Source organism: Astyanax mexicanus, chromosome 6 (assembly GCF_023375975.1).
Source record: "Astyanax mexicanus isolate ESR-SI-001 chromosome 6, AstMex3_surface, whole genome shotgun sequence".
NCBI lineage: Eukaryota > Metazoa > Chordata > Actinopteri > Characiformes > Acestrorhamphidae > Astyanax > Astyanax mexicanus.
In genome coordinates, this window is record NC_064413.1 from 18,324,475 (window position 1) to 18,344,522 (window position 20,048).

At 38.2% G+C, this 20,048-nt stretch overlaps 1 protein-coding gene across 1 annotated transcript in view; it reads left to right on the plus strand.

Moving 5' to 3' along the window:
* Positions 1-17,703, plus strand: part of si:dkey-22o22.2 (neural-cadherin) — a 231,816-nt gene extending 214,113 nt beyond the window's left edge. The window contains exons 26-33 of the mRNA XM_022674142.2: positions 479-602; positions 3,448-3,628; positions 5,187-5,353; positions 8,481-8,745; positions 8,921-9,101; positions 10,308-10,561; positions 13,686-13,843; positions 15,449-17,703. Of these exons, the coding sequence (XP_022529863.2) occupies positions 479-602; positions 3,448-3,628; positions 5,187-5,353; positions 8,481-8,745; positions 8,921-9,101; positions 10,308-10,561; positions 13,686-13,843; positions 15,449-15,922 (1,804 nt within the window). The 3' untranslated portion in view covers positions 15,923-17,703. The remainder of the gene's footprint in view (positions 1-478; positions 603-3,447; positions 3,629-5,186; positions 5,354-8,480; positions 8,746-8,920; positions 9,102-10,307; positions 10,562-13,685; positions 13,844-15,448) is intronic.
* The last annotated feature ends 2,345 nt before the right edge of the window (positions 17,704-20,048 follow it).

A 20,048-nucleotide genomic window follows, 5' to 3' on the forward strand; every position in this document is an offset into this window, starting at 1 on the left:
TAAGAAAGGATATATATATATACAGCTCTGGAAAAAAAATAAGAGACCACTAAAAACTGATAAGGTTCTTTGATTTTACAAAAAGTTATCCAAAAGCAGTGTGTAAGACTGGTGGAGGAGAACATGCCAAGATGCATGAAAACTGTGATTAAAAACCAGGGTTATTCCACCAAATATTGAATTCTGAACTCTTATGAACTTGTTTTCTTTGCATTTTCTGCAAATAAATGCTCTAAATGACAATATTTTTATTTGGAATTTGGGAGAAATGTTGTCTGTAGTTTATATAATAAAACAGAAATGTTCATTTTACTCAAACATACTCAAACATTCAGGAACTGAAGTGGTCTCTAAATATTTTCCAGAGCTGTTTTTTTTTTCATTTTGCATGTTAGTAAGCTCCATCCTTTTACTATGTAATGGAACAGGAAATAAGACCAATTAGATCATTGCTGATCATGTATTTTCCTCTGTGTAGATTTCTGAATGTGGATCAGCCTCTGCAGCTCGGAGGAGTGAAGGAAACGCACCCACTGCGTCGCACACACCCTCACTATAAAGGCTTTGTGGGCTGCATCAGAAACTTGGTGGTGGACAGTCAGGTATGGCCTGTTGCCCTTTTTGCAATGCTGTTCTTTCTTGCTTTAAAGATTGTGCTAAATAAACAGCTGTGTCTTCAATATGGAGTATAACGTCCATAAGAGAGGAATTCCTGGGGGCTCCGAGTGATCCAGCAGACTAAGCTCTGCCACTATGATCTGGAGATTGCTGTTTCGAATCCTGCTCATGCAGCTTGCCATTAGCTGCCAGAGCCCTGAAAGAGCACAATTTGCCTTGCACAATTTGCACAATTTGCCTTGCACAATGGTGCTTTTTCCCCCTCATCAATCCTAGGGTGATGTCAATCAGCACAAGGCATCTGTGAGCTGATGTATTGGAACAGAGTCACCGTGTTTTCCTTCAAAAAGCTTAGCACTGTGATGTTACTCAGCAATGCTGCAGCAGTTTGAAAAGAGGCGGTGGCTGACTTTATAGAAAGCATGTGCTAGTTTTCACCATCCTTGTAGAAATTCTTATATCATTAGTTGGACCGCACTACCAACCAAGTCTACGTTCCACATCTCCAGCTCTGACCACTAGGGGGCCATCCTTAAGCATAGAGTTTTAATAGTTTAGCCACTAACTGTCACCACTAACTGTAAAGTCACACACAACCCACACAACTTACAAAGCCGAGTTAATATAACAAGCTGCAAAAAGTCAGACAGCATCCAGTCAGGTTTTGTATTTGGTTTAAAAAAATGTTTTTGCAAATCAAAAAAAGTTTTAGAAAGACTGCATTGCAGCGCTGATTATCTGTTCAGGTCGAGGTTACCTGCTCGTGCATTGCACACGCAAACACTACCTTACCCCATCATCAGCATCAGAGTTTACAGATTCTGAAATCCAGAGTGTGCACTTTGTCAGTGTGAGTGGGCGAAGAGTGCTGAGAGAATGGCAGTTCCCACCTGCTGACAGACCTCAGACGCGCTGACTATTTTCTGACATGTCAGAAATATTGGCTAAGTGTGACCATAAAGTGATATACAGTATCCCACCAAGGAAGGTGTGGGATCTCAGAAAGAGAAACCCTGGCCTGTTATGCGAGAATAGACTCTTCTTATTAAGCTGTAGTTTGAGAACCTGTGGCAGCTCTGACACTCACACTCACTTCTGACTGAAACTCACAGGCTCTCTGAATTTAGCATTTTGTTTACTAAAGCTGTAGCTACTAATGCACTGACTGGCCGTGCACACTCCTGAAGTGCAGGGGGTTAAATGTGCAGCACAACAACAACAGAAGATGATCAAAACAGAGAATTCAAACAACCAATAAAACGTTTTACTCTAATTCTACTCTTTCTAATATTAACAGAACTGCTGCTGCCAGTGTTAAAGCACCTCTTTTTAAACCATATATATATAAAATATACAGAATATGTAATCAGTCACATATCTGATGCTTCCACCCACTGCCATATTTGGTACATAATACCATTTTTTACAAAATAAGTGAACCTAGAACAATGTAGGATATTGAAGTCTTAATCAAGTAAGGGTCCATCAAAGAGGCCACATATTATTTCACCAGTCACACTACTTGAATTTAAAAAACATACAGGTTGAAGGGTTCTGAGTGGTCCAGAGGGCTAAGCGCTGCCACTATGATCAGGAGATCACAGATTCGCATCCTGTTCATGTAGCTTGCCATCATCATACCGGAGCCCTGAGAGAGCACAATTGGCCTTGCTCTCTCTGGGAGGGTAGATGGCGCTTTCTGCCCACATCACTTTAAAGGGTGATATCGCTCAGCGCATGGCGTCTGTGAGCTGATATATCAGAACCAAGTCGCTGTGCTAGTCTTCACCCTCCTGGTGTTTCGGCACCATTATATTTTAAATATACTTGGTTATTATTCTGCAGTTATTTTAACAGTATTTGCTTTTGGATCTTGCCCGTCTTTACTTTCATTTTTGAGTTTTTGTGGCTTTTGGACAGATTTCATCTGGGGCCTGTGACCCTGCCTCTAAAACCGCCAGTGTTCCTCCTGTTTAGTCACATGACTCTGCTTCATCCAGTCTGTGACATGGAAGCGACGTGGTTGAATACTCAAATGTGAACTGAGCAATACATGCAGTTGTACCAAAGAAAATGTCATATCCATTGTTTATTAAAATAAAAAAAACAGTTAATTGTGATATTAACGTGAGGTAACATTGCCCAACACAAATGTAATAGCTTATTTAACTACTTTTAGCTCGAGAATCAGTTTCTGGATTGGTTGTGTTGGAACCAGTGCAGGAGTTAAACACTACTTTGGCCCTTTCACAAGCAATCAACTCCACATTCCTTAAGAGAATTTTTACCATACAATAGAAATTTTAAATGTTTAATGCTTCACTGACATGTAATATAGATAATAGCATCTACTCTATTGCTACCCTGGGCTCAGCGCACAGCAAACAGCACTTTTTTACTTACTCTGGTGAAGTGGACGAAGCTGCATAACACAAGTTACGTTTGTGTAAGGTATGTAGTTCTTGAGGGGTGGCTCAAAGTGCCAATTCCACTTTTTTCCACAGGAAAAGCAAAAGCAGAAGTTCTTTTTTTTTTTTTTACAAAATGCTGATGTAAATAGTGTGTGGAAACAACTAAAGTGTGAATTCAAACTGGGTAAAATCTGGGTAAAATGATAAGATGAGTTGTTTTCTTTCTGCTTAAAACAAATTGTGACACAAGTCAAATGCTTACTCCAGTAAAATCAGACTCACTCTTTAGCCTCTGTGTCTGAGGATTTAGAGCCCTGACCGACATCAATAGAGGCCTCTGAGGTTTCCCATAGTGCTGACTCAGACTCATTGCTCTGTTTGTGTGTGTGTGTGTGTGTGTGTGTGTGTCCTCGGTCAGATGTATGACCTGAGCAGCGCAGCGGAGAGTGAGAACAGTGCCCCTGGGTGTGGGCTGACCGATGGGGTGTGTCTGACGGCAGGAGGGCCCTCTTGTGGCCTGCATGGAAGGTGCCTAGGGGAGTGGGGCTCCTTCAGCTGTGACTGCCACCCCGGCTACAGCGGACACAAGTGTGAGAAAGGTGAGATGCTTGTGTTTCAGTAAGTACGAAATAAAAGGCATCTGGTAAATAGTCAGATTTTAAAACCCTGCCATTCATTTTTTGTTGGTTTGTGGTAACCTGCACTGATTCTGATCTGAGTGCACATCCTCACAAGACCTTAAAGCTAATTCTGTTATTATATACATTACCACAATCTCTTCATCTCGGCTCTACTCTTCACACTCCTCCTCTAACTTTTTGAGATAAACCACCTATTTTAGCCCATTTCTTACTTTGCAATTGTGTTTAACCTTTTAACAGACCTTTGCCCATATATGGGCTACAAGTGTAGGTGATTTAAAACCCTTTTCTCTTCAGTAGAAAGTTATAATAAGGCCTGGAGACTCATACAAGACACTAGGAGAAGCGGCCTATTCCATTTAATAATTTTAGATCAGTAAGAGGTCTCAAGCCCAAATTCTTACATTTGAAAATAGACATAGAATCTAGTCAAGAGTAACTTAACAAAAGGTTCTGAGGACATAAACTTTTTAAAAAATAAAAATAATTTATTTTAAAATCTGTAAACATTTAGAAAAGCACACAAAGTATGATTTGTATTCATTTTTTTTATTATTCTTTACAATATTTAAAATATTTACAAATATTTCCTGTTACAATAATAATTAGCATTAAGGGGTTAAAATGGGTTAAGGGGGTTAATTTTTTTTTTTCTGGGGACGGTTAAAAATGTAACATATAAGAAGTGATGTAGGAACTGTATGGTTTCCGCAAAGCTGGGTCTGGTCGCACTATTTTTAACCTTTATGCCACCCAGGCAAGACAATTTTAACTAAAGACTAGTGTGTGATTAACTAGATGAAGTTATTGTAGAGCTATTCGAGTTAGCTTTAGCCTAGCACTGGCTTACTTAACACCTGCTCAGACCTTTTATATTTGCTGTACTGTTTTTCTTTTTAGTGTTTAGGCTTTTGCACTTGTTCTGGTCAGCCAGTCCCTCTTTTTCAGTTACTCTAGCATTAGGTTCACTGTGTGTACTAAACTCATTATTCAGTAATGCCAAATCTCAAAACCTTCCTCTGTCTTCCTCTGATTAATTGTTTATACCACTTCTTATATAATAGATTAGCAACCATTAACTCAGGACAGTAGCGACTAGACCAGTGAGATGAACAGTGGATGATGCAGTAGAGGTAGTATTAGAGGGACTCTACTGTACATTGATTTTAATTATTGTACACTGACAGTTACTAATAGTTCTAAGCTAAACACTAAATTGAACACTGTTAAAACTGTGGCTAATGCACAGATTTAAAGTGTCTCTCAGTAATGCAGCGGCTCTCATTCACACATGAGAAAGCTGTGTCAATCATACTGGCACTCACTTAACCCCCTCCTGTTTAATTACTGTTTAAATCCTGGGTAATGGGTATGTGTGAAAATGGCTTAAATGTAGCTAGTCTGTTTTATTTCTAAGCTTTATTTCAGTGGTCTGGATGAAAGTGTGAGTGTGTTCAGTAGGTTTTTAGCACGTTGTGTCGTGTGTGTGTACTTACTGTTCTGTTGTGTCCTCTAGTGCTCCCTGAGTGGTCCTTTGACAAGGAGAGCATGCTGAGGTATCAGCTGAGAGGCGGTGGGAGTCCACGCAGGACTCACGCTCAGCTCCTCCTCAGAACACGCTCCTCCTCTGGCAGCCTGCTCAGCATGAGCTCGCGTGACTCCAACGAGTTCATCATACTGCAGGTGAGCGGTGGTCAGATTCAGATGCACACACACACACACACACACACACACACACAGGAAAAGTCATTAGCCTCTAAGCACTAGAAAGTAATAAAATTCATATTTTAACATACTGTTTTAATCCAATAACATAAGTGTAAATTCTAATTTCCCTCTATTTTTTATGTTCTCACACTAATTACTGCATTTGGCAACATGGGATGCAATCGTTTGGGAACCCACAATCCATTTTTTTTTTACTGAGAATTGTTTTGTATGGTATAAGGTCAAAGATCCAACATTTGACCATCAGCTACCAGAGCCCTGAGAGAGCACAACTGCCCGTACTCTCTCTGGGTGGGTAGATGGTGCTCTCTCCCCACATCACTCCAAAGGGCAGGGTTTGTACGGTCATGAAAAACCTAGAAAAGTCATGGAATTTGAAAAATAGCAATTTCCAGGCCTGGATATGTTTTATAATAAAAAAAAAAAAATAACCAGAAAGGTTTGTAAAATCATGGAAATTTGAAAAATTGGTTCCATTTATTCACTGTTTTGGTTTTCAAAATAATTTTATGTTTGGGTAACTTGAGTTACATCTCTTCGCATTAGTTGGCTATGTGTGTCCTATTCAGACTGGAGTTTCAGCTATTTCAACTATAACTGTAAATTCACACAGTGAGAGGACAATGCTGATTTAGGTTAATGCTGTCTGGCTTCATGCAGACACATTTTTCAGGCAGAAATGTTAAGTTTAGGTGAGTTATAGCCCTACTATAACCAGTTTTAACGAGGATTTTTGGTTATATGTTTATTGCCATGTCTGAACTGATGTTTCAAAGATCGTATGGTCCTTAAAATGTGCCTCGAAGGCAAGAAAATGTATTGGTTGAAAAGTGTAGGAACCCTAAAAGGGTGATGTCGATCAGCACAAGGCGTCTGTGAGCTGATGTATCAGAACCGAGTTGCTGTGCTTTCCTCCGAGTGCGCTGTGATGTTACCTGACAATGCTGCATCAGCAGCAGTTCAAAAAGAGGTGGTGGCTGGATGACTTCACATGTATCGGAGGAAGCATGTGTTAGTCTTCACCCTCCTGGTGTGTTGGGGCATCACTAGTGATAGGTGGAGTCCTAATGAGTGGGTTGGGTAATTGGCATTATAAATTAAGGAGAAAATCGGATAAAAATTAGCAATAAAATAAAAATAAAAAAAGATCCAACATTTGTGTATTATAATTTGTACATTTTTAGAATGATTTCTTTTTTAAAGTGTTTTAAAATGTTACAAATGTTCCACACATGACTCCTCAAACCTTCTTCCAGCAATCAGCAACCATTCCTCATCAAAGAAGCTGCCTAGCACTCTTAAAAAAAAGAAAATAACTGATGCCCACAAACTTACATTTTTCTTCCTCCAGCTACTGAATTATGCCAGCCCCTTAAATATTTTACCAGCCTTGCTGTGCTGTTTTCAGGCTGTAGAGTGCTGGTTGCAGATGTTTTCTCCAGAGTCGACTCTCCCTGAACGATGCATGTCACCTCCTTGTCCTTGTAACATTTCGATGCTCAATGGTCCTTGCTAGCCTCCGATTTAACAGTTTTTGTGGCCACAACAAAACAAAGCTCTTAGGTTTGCTGTTGTCTGAAGCATGCTGCTTACAGATTTCCAATAATGTAGTGAAGTAAAAAGTAAGATGTTTGAATCTAAAATGCAGCCAAAACGGGAAAACTTAGATAGATAGAAGATACACAAAAACATATTTGAGTAGAGAAATATTATATAGAATTACATTTCCTTTGTTATTGTCGACTTAAATAATACTTTATGTAGATTCCCTAAATAAACAAGTCATTAATTAAGAAATAAAGCAGCACATGAGTTTGTTTACACTTAGATCAGTAGAAGAAGCATTTATACAAGCAACACTTTTCATTGTTTATACACTTAATAAATAAAAAGTGGACAAAATCGTTCAAATATTGTTTTAAGTATTGTGAGAAAATTAAACCGTGATTTTATAATAATGAATCGAATCAAATCTTGAACAAAATGCATCGTTACACCCCTACTTTTTCCCCTCATTGAAGAGGGTAGCCAGTCATGTAACTCAGCACTGTCCAGGGTTTGTACGGTCTTGAAAAACCTGGAAAAGTCATTGAATTTGAAATAGCAATTTCCAGGCCTGAATAAGTTTGGGAAAAATAAAAACACCCAGAAAGTTTTGGAAAAGTCATGGCAATCTGCTCTTTAAATCTTTGTGTTTCTCTTTATTGATGAAGAAAATCTATGTTGAGCTAACAAATACATCAGTTCTTATGTAAATTTGGTATTTATGTCCTACACAATGGACCTTTCAGGATCTGACACACATTTTATTATTAAAGATTGCGTGTCAGATTCATTTTAGGCCTACTATAATCAATTTCAATGATAATTTTAGTTGATTTTTGGTTTTTATTGCCCATGTCTGCACTGTTTTAAAAACTTAAATGGTGATAAAAAATAAGCCTTCAAGGCAATGAAAAAATTATGGAAATTTATTGGTTAAAAAGTGTATGAACCCTGACTCTCAGATTGAAAAAACTGTTTTAACTTTGTTCAACACAGCATTACTGCTGTGCTTAAGCCACGTGTACCAGCACAGCACACACTAACACACCACCAGTACTTCTAAACTCATTTTCTTCTTACCCTTCTTCACTCCTCTATCCCATTATTTCCCTTTGGCCTCCTTTCGACCCTGTCTAAAGATGTTTTACCTTCTATTACTTTTGTACTTTACATTTGGCAGACGCTTTTGTCCAAAGCGACTCACAATAGTGATGTAATGTAATGTAATGTACCACCACTATGCCAGTCACTGCAGTGCTGAGAATGAGCCACCACCCAAATAACACCTGCTCTGTGGTGGTCCTTAAATGAGGATAATAAAGTAAACAGAGAAACAGATAGAGGATTTATAATTTTATAATTATTACGTGCTCCTTTATGATCAGTAGAGCTAAAAAAAAGATTGACAGTATCTACTGAATTCTTCTACCATTAATAACTGAATATTTTTTATTGTTGTAGAGGTTTTATGTGTTTAATCTGCCATGATTGTGCTTTGACAGGCACACACAGTAATGCACACATTGTACTTCAACAGATAGTTGACGGGTATCTGAGTGTTAGTGCCAACCTGGGAGATGGATCCCACAGCCTGAAGCTCGGCAGCCAAAGAGTGGACCGCGGTCAGTGGGTCCTTGTCAGTCTCCATCGCCATGACAACCTGTTCACCCTGCGGCTAGAGCAGGGTGGGGGGTCGCGAGAGGTCACGGGGGTCCTGGGCAACAAACGAGAAATTGTTGTGCATCCCTCCAGCGTGCTTCTGGCAAACAGCGCTACACAGAACACACACACGGACTTTCAAGGTGGGGCTATTTTATAGTATCAATCTCTAACTCTCCCACTCTCTCTCTCTTTTTCTCTCTCTGTTTTTCTCTTTTCTTTGTGTATGCTGTGTTTATATGGTACTGACATCTAGTTTTTAACCTCTGCAATGGGTTGTGTGTGTGTGTGTGTGTGTGTGTGTTGGTTTCTGTACAGGCTGTATGCGAGACGTACGTCTGAATGGTCACTCTCTGCCTCTGGATGGTCAGAGCAGTGAGTTCGCCACAGTGCTGGAGCGGCGTGGGGTGCAGGCGGGCTGCCACTCAGACGCCTGCAGCACCAAACCCTGCCACAGTCCTCTCTATTGTGTAGATCTGTGGAGAAAACACGAGTGCAGGTCAGACTCTACTCACCCTCTCTCTCTTCCTAAACCGCAAAGTAAAAGGAAAAAAGTAAAAGACCACTTTAGTTTCTGAATCAGTTTCTCTGATTTTGCTATTTATAGGTTTATATTTGAGTAAAATGTACAATGTTGTTTTATTCTATAAACTACACATGACATTTCTCCCAAATTTCAAATAAAAATATTATCATTTAGAGCATTTATTTGCAGAAAATGAGAAATGGCTCAAATAACAAAAAGATGCAGAGCTTTCAGACCCCAAATAATGCAAAGAAAACAAGTTCATATTCATAAAGTTTTAAGAGTTCAGAAATTAATATTTGGTGGAATAACCCTGGTTTTTAATCACAGTTTTCATGCATCTTGGCATGTTCTTTTTCACCAGTCTTACGCACTGCTTTTGGATAACTTTATGCCTTAACTCCTGGTGCAAAAATTCAAGTAACAGTTCAGCTTGGTTTGATGGCTTGTGATCATCCATCTTCCTCTTGATTGTATTCCAGATGTTTTCAATTTGTTAAAATGACAGAAACTATTTAAATTATTTTTAAGTGGTCTCATTTTTATCCAGAGCTGTATGTATCTCATACATAATGTCCTTGCATGATGATAATGGATATTTGAGAGAACCACATGAATTGAAACCCTCTGTTTGACTGCAAAAGGTTTACATGAAGATTTATTAGACTCCACCAAATTCAGCATTCAGGTGTTTTCAAAAGAACTTCTAAACATTTGGCATTTTTCAGTTCTGTGGATTTACAAAATAAAATACAACTTTTTGGCAGCAATTAGTATATATATGCAGATATGCTGCAGAATTGTGCTGAAGTGGATTGCTGATTGGATCTGATGGATTGAAACTTTGTTTCAATCACTGTGCCTGCAATTGTCTCCGCAGTGATGTTACTCTTTTGATTTGTGTTATTTGCTATAATTTGTCTTTTTAATAATCTGTTTTACCCAATCACACATCAAATCACAATGTTCTGTGTATTTGTTTTATAGTTATTTTAATATAAGTGTTTTGTTTGCAGAGCAAATACATTTTTAAATGTTCATCTTTTTAACTTTTAAAGAGTATTGTACAGTCTGTATATTCAGGAAGTCTGCAGTATAACAGTTTTTTATTAGATGATCATGTAACCATTCATTTGAACTCGGCTGACCTGCGCTGGTTTGTGCTGTGTGTGCACGCAGGTGTCCGGCAGGTCAGTTAGCTGTCGCTGACGAGCTGACGGGTGTAGCGAAGTGTGCTGCGTCCCCGTGCGGCCCCTCCACATGCCGAAATGGAGGCACGTGCCTGGCTCACTCCACCAAAAGCTACCAGTGCCGCTGCCCGGAGGGCTTCAGGGGCCAGTGGTGTGAGCTAGGTCAGGTTAAAGCTCTGCGCCTGGCTGCACTCAGCCCCAGTTCTATCCTCGCCATCAGCATGTGCCTGCTCGTCTTCTTTGGTAAATGCCATTCTGTTATTTATTCTTTATACACACTGCATGCATGCACTGTCCAGAAAAGAGTTTGGTTTCTTTTTTCTGTTTTCTATGTTTAAGCATATGAATTTGTCATCTAGGATCAAAATGCTTAGTGTAACTGCACTATTAGCTAATAGCTAGCACTATTATTATTAGCACTATATTACTGGCACTACTATTACAATTATTGTCACTTTAACAGTGACAGGTAACAATATCTGGGTAGTTGGAGCAGTACATTAATAGTACATTATCAATGTTCTGTGTTTGTGTACAGCCTACGTGTTACAAAATAACTGTTAATAAATCAATATACTTACACCCACACCTAATTAAACACAGTCTGATCTTCAGATGACTTTTTGTATGTACAATAAAGCAAAAAAATAGATCAGAATCTGAATTGCCACAGTTTAGATCAGTGTTCTTTTACAACCTTTTGCACAAACATGCTGTAAAATGTAAAGAAACACGACCAATCAATGTAGACCATCAATTTAATTACAATGCTTGAATTACCTCAAGATATTTTATTATGCAGGACCGTTTTTACCAGTTAATCTCTAAAATATGCTGGAAATGTTTCTCTTAAACTCAAAATAGTATTTGTTTATTTATTTTTTTTTCGAAGGGTATAATAAAAAAAATAAATAATTCAATTTCTACTGATATGAGACATTAATCTGTTCTGGAAACTCCTCAATTTTATTTACAGTGTTTTTTTTTTTCGCTCAGTGCTCAGCACCCCTAAATCTCTACTCCTAGAATCGCCCCTGGGTTAAAATATCTATGTATTTGTTCAAAACAGAAAAAAATACAACAGATCTCTAGCTGTACCACTGTGGCCCACAGGCTGAAAAGCTCTGATTTATGTTTGACTGGCTGATGTTCCAGACTACAACATTAGGATACAGTTGTGCACCTCCAAGGGTTTGAAATTATAATTAAGATGACACATATAATCAGATGCATGAATGGTGAGCATCTCTCTGATTTGTTTCAAAGCTGAGGAAGAAGCCTGGCAGCACTGGGCACCCAACAGAAAGAAACACACTGAGATGAGACATGGCATAAAGCCAGCATGTGTGTGTGTGTGTGTGTGTGTGTGTGTGTGTGTGTGTGTGTGTGTGTGTGTGAGCACACATCTGACAGGTGCACTGGTAACCTGATGAGTTGGCAGTGCCCTCAAGGCCCCTCTGCCAGCCTTATCAACCACATCACAGGCATCATGCAAACACGATCAAAAGAGATCCCCATCCGCGATCCACTGAGAGTCAAACCCAGGCATTTCAGACAGAGTGAGGAAAAAGTCAAGAGTATGACTCTTTTACTGCTTGTCTGAAACACAGCTGATTATCCAGCATTATCTCTGAAATTAGGATGCTAATGAAGAGCTTGTCCCTCTCTACAGTTGCAAGAAAAAGAATGTGAACCTCTTTGGGATTATTTGAAGTCATAATAAAAGACAAACAAAGTCTGTCTAAACTAATACCACACAAAACATTCTGTGCTGTGCTCTTGCAGTCATCTTTACAGGACAACCACGCCTAGGAAGAGTAGCAACCGTGCTGAACTTTCTCCATTTGTAGACTGTTTGTCTTATTGTGGACACATGAACATCACGGCTTTTAGAGATACTTTTGTAACCCTTTTCAGCTTCATGCAGGTCAACAATTCTTGAACGTAGGTCTTCTGAGAGCTCTTTTGTGTGAGGCAAGATTCACATCAAGCAATGCTTCTTAAGAACGGCAAACTCAAAACTAAGGGTTCACATACTTTTTTCCCACTTACAGGGAATGATAACATGCTATGTTCAATAAAACATACAAACATATATTTTTTGTGTGGTATAGTTTAAGCAGACTGTGTTTGTCTATTGTTGTAACTTAGATCAGAAGATCAGAACACATTTAATGACCAATTTATTCAGAAATCCAAGTAATCTGTAAGATTTCACATACTGTACATCAGTGATGTTAGGTTTGGATGTTGGATTATTAGTATCAGAAATGGCACTCCAGCTCATCCCCCTGGTACTGACTGAACACAGTTCCATCAGCACTGGGTGATGGGCCCTTATGTTCATGTATATCTGCTGTCTGGATGTTTTTGGATATTTGGCATATTTGGTATGGGGATTAGGTCTACAGTTTTGGACTACACAGCATTTAAACCAGATATTTTCCATTCAAAAGTAAATATAGTCGATGACCTAGGCTTACTCCCTGTCTGGGAAACCAATCCATTCCATAAAATGGCAGTGTAACAGTATGGCCAGCAGAGGGAACTGTTTCCTATCTTACTCCAAGGTCTGTGAAGGCCCCACCTACTGTATCCTCACTTATTATTAAAGGTGTAAAACTTATTTACATTCATTATTCAGGTAGAAATATAGATACTAGGGTTTTTAAATACTAGTGTCAACCTTTTTGATTCAAGTGAAAATGTAAAAGTTCTGCTTTCAATACTATAAAAAAGTCTAAAAGTAATGTAATGGGGAAAAAATCATATTAATGATAAAAGAATGGGAAGTGCCACAGTGGCTTATAGTGCACTACTTCCTGTTTCAGCTGCATATACTATTGCATCTCAAAGAAATTGAATATAATTCAAAAGTTACATTATTTCAGTAATTGAGTTCAAAATGTGAAACCCATGTATCTATATTATATAGATGTATTATGCACAGAGTGATCTATTATAAGCGTTTATTTAGTTTATTGTCAATGATTATGGCTTACAGCCATGAAAACCCAAAAAATCAGTGTATCAGAAAATTTGAATATTATATAAGATCAACTGGTACTTTTGGAAGTGTGGGCAGTGTGCCAAGTCCTGCTGGAAAATGAAATCTGCATCTAAAAGTTGTCAGCAGAGGGAAGCATGAAGTGCTGTAAGATTTTCCAGGAAAACACTGCACCGACTGGACTTTGGACCAGCAGATGACATGTCTCTCCAACCCATCACTAACCAAGAGTGGTTGAGTGGAGAGGCACACAGTTTCCACAATCAGTGATGGTTTGGAGAGACATGTCATCTGCTGTGTTAGCACACACACTTGCACATACACCTCTTCATACACACCCTTCTGCTCCTCTGTTCTTAGCTGTGCTGGTGGCAGTGACCGTGTGGAATCAGAAGGGCAGTCGGAATAAGTTCCGGAAGCGGGGAGTGTATCACATCCCAGCAGAGCACGAGAGCTGGGAGGACATCCGAGAGAACATCCTCAACTACAACGAGGAGGGGGGCGGAGAGCAGGATCAGGTACACTACTCCCACCTCTCTGAAACAAACACACAATATACTGATTTACTTCTACAGGCAGTAGGAACGATAAGAGAGGCTCATCATGACACTGAGCAGGTCCAGGAGTAGTTCCTAATATTTCCACTAGATGGCACGGTTGTGTCATTTATTATAGTATAAGAAACAGGCAAAAACACTGACTGCTTCTTGTATGCTTGTAGATTAAGATACTACATTTTATGAATATTTATATATAAATACAGTTTAAAAGGCAAAATGCCAGAAATAAAGAAATGTTAAGATTAAAATTTTTTAAACTTATAAAATTATAAAATTTTAGCTATAATAGGGTTTTGAAAGGCAGATTACTGTTGCTTCAAAGAATCTTGATTTTCCTTTGTCATGTAATCACTTCATCACTTCACGTATGCATGTATGAATGCTCTCAACTCATCCCAGAATTTGACATACTACAGTAAGTAACTCAAACTAACTCCATCAAATGAATAGTGTAAACATGCGGTGAAGAACATTGGTATTTATATTGTGTAAAACTGACACCAATTAATTCATAAATCCTGCTATTTACTTACTTAGAAGCATTTTGTTTCTCAGTCACTGTGAAGTGTGGAGAATAGTTTTGCGATATATTGATTATCGCTGAATCGCAGTTTTGAGATATCACCATTATCAATAATTTACCACAGCTTAAAGGTGCTGAAAGGACTTGAAAATGGGCCTTTGATAGTGTGTGAAAAGTGCTTGAATTTTACCTTGTAAGAGGTGTATAAACTCTGTCTATGGCATACTGATATGTGCACATGTGACACTGTGGATTCCTGCACAACTTCAAAAATGTAATGCCCCATCCATCTGGCACCCACCCACATCAGGCCTTACTCACTGTCCAGTAATACTTGTGGCCTTGTCATAAGCATATGATATGATATGGCACGCCACTAACTGAGATATTAAAAAAATACAGATTTGTGACAGAATGTCATGATGCTAATAATTAACTCCAAATATCTGTATATATATTCAGAAATAAAGTAAAATAAATTATACTGGACAGATATAATCTGTCTCTAGTAGATATATAATTGAGAGATTAGGACAGTGTGATTTTTTTTTGTTGTTGTTGCTTAAAACAGCAATAAAGTAGTACACTGATGTGATAATTAGGGGTGGGTGATATGGAACGATATTTCAGGGTATAATGGCGATATTATTGCGTACGATATGATATGGCAGAACACTAGTCTACGGATTGTCCAATCTGTTAAATTGTCTCTTGTCTGCTATATATATAATAGATTTATTGTAGTGTTTTAGTTCTATATAGCACATTTATTTGCGATTTATGTTTGTTTATTGTATTGTTGTTCCATGTTGAACCATGGTTCTGTAATTTCCGTTACACTGTGTACCTGTACTCAGATGTAATGACAGTGAACGCCTCTTGACTTGACTTGATTTGGATTTGTGTTGCAAAAGGGAGAAACAGGAACAGGCTGCTGCTGTTAATTGAGACCCCAAGCAATCCCCATTGTCATCAATGTGTCATCTCTAAAATCAACCCATACCTAAACCCTTCTATCTTTTTTTTTTATCTCCCTCCAGAATGCATATGACATCACAGAGCTGAAGAGGCCGCTGTGCTCCAGCCTGTCTCAGTCTTCATCTTGCACCACGGCTCCTCTTATTAAGTCCTCTCAGGGCTCTCAGGAGGAGGTTCTCCCCGGCGGGCTGCTTCCCTACCACCACAACCCGGGCTGCAGCACACACTGCGCCATGGACTTCAAGAACTATGTAGCGCGCATCATCTGGGAGGCAGACAACGACAACCTGGCCCTGCCCATGGACACCTACCACGTTTACTGCATAGAGGGCGAGGGGTCCGGCGCAGGCAGCCTCAGCTCCCTCAGCTCAGCCATACCAGAGGAGGAATTCAGCTACGACTGCCTGCGCAACTGGGGGCCCAAGTTCGAGGGCCTGAGTGAGATGTATCGCAGGCCGGAGCTGGCCCTCACCTACAGGGAAGCTGTCCAGAACCAGAACCTTGTCCACAGCAGAAGCCTGGAGCAACTACAGTAATGACACGTTCCAAAGGATGTCCTGGGAAAAGCATCCATCAGCAAAAAAAAAAAAGCACTGTTGCTGCAGAGTTGCATTCTTTTTTCTGGAAGTGGAGACATCCTTGTAAACATGCCAGTGATACCCCGGATTCCCATCTTGGTTTGTTTAGTGTCTTTTATTAAGTTTCCTTAAGTTGTCTTCAAAAGGCAAGAAAATAAACCTTAAACAGGCCGTTGGAGATCCATCTGTTGCAAACTTTTGTGAAACTGCCACGGAAGCTTTAAGACGAATAGGAGGCAGGAGACTGGATGATGGATGCTCCTTCTTATTTATTGAGTCTTTGTTTCCTCAGTGTGAACTGTTTAAATGTACCATATTTATTTTAGCCTTGAGAGATGAGAGACATTTTACACATGGAACAAAAGCCAGAGAAGAGCTGCTTTCGTTTTTGTTATTTTTTTGTTTAGATTTTTTTGAGATGCCTCTTCAGTGTCGGGTTACTGAAATACGTTGTTCCCATCTGCAGGAGGAGGTCAACCTACACACTTTGTTATCTCATTCCAGACGACCAATCAGGGCATGATGAGCATGTCTTGCAACCTGTTTAGCACCAGTGAGAAATACCTCAGCCCTAGTAAATAATGAATTTCGCTCCGTGCTCCCTCCCTCCATTTTTTTTCCCAAAACAGCGCACCTTAAAGGCACCTTAAGGTTGCTACAGAGAGGGAAGCTGGAGTCGCCTGAGGTGGCAGTAAATGAATTCTCTGCTGCTGCTCCTACATACAGGACTCTACAGTAGAGTAGTAGTTACTTTTTGCACTCTGATACAAATCCAATGGTCAGTTGTGTCCACTGTGTCGATTTTTTTAACAAACAACAACAACAAAAAAACAGACTTTTGCTATTCCTATGTCTCCCTTGTTTGGGAAGGGGGCGGTGCTTGTGCAAAGCCCACCTTTTCTCACACATCTGATGTCTGATGAGTTGAGTGTTGAATCAAGGTGACTCTGATGAAGTCAGTTGAATGTATTATTTAATAACAGCAGAGGAAAGACTGTGTCAGAAAAAGTCAAAAAAGCGAAAAATACAATCACGAAAAAAATATGTAGTTGCTTGAAACTGTTTTGAACGGTCTAAATTAACATAGTTCTATTTTTGTTGCTGTAAAAGAAAGGATATTAGACCTCCAAAAGGATCCTCACTTTATATTTTTAATGAAGTCCTAAGAAACAGTGTTACCATTAAAAATGGTGTTGTACCCTATAATGCTTGTTTCATAGACCTGTGTACAGTTCTTATGGTTTCTTTCTTGAATGTTTTGTTCTTTAATACTTTTATTTAAGGATCTGTGCACTTCAAATATGACTTTACTAACTGTTTTCTGTTAGATTTGAATACGTAGATCTAAACTAAACCAGCTGTTATTACTGAGGAGTTTAAACCAAGAAGAGATGTGCACAATACCAGTGCAGCTAAACACAAACTGCTGCTGTTTCATTATAGACAAATAAAAAAACAGATATAAACAGAATTTAACTACAGACTTTAATCCCAGAGGCCAAGCATGGGCTGACAGGCCCCAACGGTATGTGTGTGTGAGAGTGTGGGTGCATGTGTGTACCTGTGTGCATGTGTACACGTGTGTGCTGTCAATACTACAAACATTCCACTTTCTCCTGCTCATAGCTGTCTCACTATATGTGTAATATAATGTAAATATGTATGTTTTTTAGAAATCGAACGTCAAATATTCCTTTTTGTATTTGAATTTTAATAAATAAACTGTTTCCTTAAAGCAGTTCAAACTGGTTGTTTCATTGTTATATGATACAATATGTCTAACATTTTGGATGCATTCTTTTGCATTTATAGTTACAGTATACACCGTCATGCCAAAAATCATGTAGGATAAACAACAAGGAACAACTGCCCACACCTGAATAAATTTTAAGGTTGTTTTGTCTTGTGAGGTTGAAAACTGGCCAGCGTGCTCATGGCAAGACAATGTGAATATTTGGCAATTGAACAGGATCCAGATGGACTGCAGGAATATAAAATTACACAAAACACAGATCCACCTTGTCAAGAGTGTTTCAAAAATATCCCATGAAACTTATAACCACTCACTATGGATAACAATGATAATTATGTTAATGAAAAATAGGGCGAAAAACCTATTTTTTCTGACGAAAACGTGACGAAAACGAAATAAAAAATAAATTTAAAAAATGAAAACTATGACAAATTTTATTACAACAATACAGTTTTGACATAGGGCATAAATACTGTATTTAATTGTTTAATGTCATGGTGACTTCTATGTAGCATTAAAAATAGAACAGTTTAAATACTTACATTTGATTTACTTTGATCATTATCTTCATTCTATTTTTTTCCATTACATCACAACCCTGTTTTTCTGTTTTACAAATAGTTGATAGGAATGACCTTTACAGGTCACTTGCTCTAAAACATTCTAGCATAGTTTAAAAACAAGTTAGCATAATTTAAATGCAACAAAACTTAAATGCTGTTTTATTAAAACATATTAGCAGTAAATAATCTTAAAAAAAAACACACAAATCTAAAGTAGTTAAACAATAAAAATACATAATACATATTTTTATTTGAGTTAAAATCCTTACACTAAAACTAGACTAAAATAGTCACGAGACTAAGACTGAATCAAAATCGCCTGTAAAAAATTAACACTGATAGCATAATTAGTGGTAATGATTCTGGCTAGGGTGTCGGGCTAAAATTGTCTATGTGAACAGACAAATGTGAGGCACCACACTCATACAGAGCTAACAATTTCTGGCTAGTAGAACATTTTTACAATTAACATTTTTACATAAAGTATTTATTCAATCTATCATGTTTTCTGCATGTACTTAGAACCTTCTTTATTTAAGGTTTTAAATGTACTTGTAACATCACTGCAACATTACTTGTGTCAGTGCTTTTATGTTTAGTTTTGCAAATGTTACTTTTTATGTTTCCATAAAGTTAGTTTTTTTTTTCTTCCTGGGAACCTAGATTAGTGCCCTATGAAATCTGTTTTATTTTTTTGGCAAATACTGTTTACGTTTTTCTTTTTCATCACATTTTGGAATTTTACGTTTTTAAGCCCAATCCTATTTCACTCCTTGGCCTTACCATTTACCCCTACCCCTCTGTTTTGCACGTGCGCACCAAGGGGTAGGGCTGTCCTGATTCCTGTTAGGCTGGAGGGGTAGGTTAGGGAAAGGTATAGGGCTTGTTAGCCCTTCATACAGAGTTTTTTTTTCAGAGGCACACTTCAAATGAAGGGATATGAGAATCACTGGTAAGATGGCAACACAACGTGATGCTTAGCTCTATTTAATGTGTAGTTTCAATGTTTATGGTCGAATTTTTTATAATTTATAAAAAAAGATTGCTAGTAGAGATAATGAGTACTACACTTTGTTGAACAGCACACCTCCACTCTCCTGCAGCTTTCTGAGATTCAGCAATTTTGTGCAGTTTTTCCAAACAGGCTAGGCATATTTTGCCCCTGCAGATAAATCACTTTTTATACCGTTTTCCAGGTTCAAAGTAGCTCCACACCTCACAGGTAGAATCCGGAGAGCTCTGACATTAAGGACTTTAAAAGTGCATAAGAAGTTTATTTAAAAAAACACTGTGTTTATCTTTTGGAAGAAGTTTGGTCTGAAGTGATACAATTGTATGTGATAATAGTCATACATACATTACCTTATAGTAATGTATAAATCTATACTAACTTTTTTTTTTCAGATTTATTTTTTATTATATATTTTAAAATCAGTACTCGTATGTGATGAAGAGATTATGTTAAATATCATAAGTGAAGTTATTTAAACTCACTTATTAGCCATATCAAACGGGCTCACTAAAAATACTTTACATTTGCTCAAGCAATTACACTGATAAAGATCTAATCACCAGCAAAACCAGCATGTGCTTTAATGAGGTTAGGTTTGTCTGCCAGCATGACTTTGCTGGCTGCTAGCTAAACCAGCTCTGAATATTTTTGTAACAAAACCTATTGCTGTCCATATCTTAAATTTTAAATAATATTTAAGTATTTGGTATTTTGGGGTTGCTGAAAAAATATATTTTTTGAAACATAAATCACTTC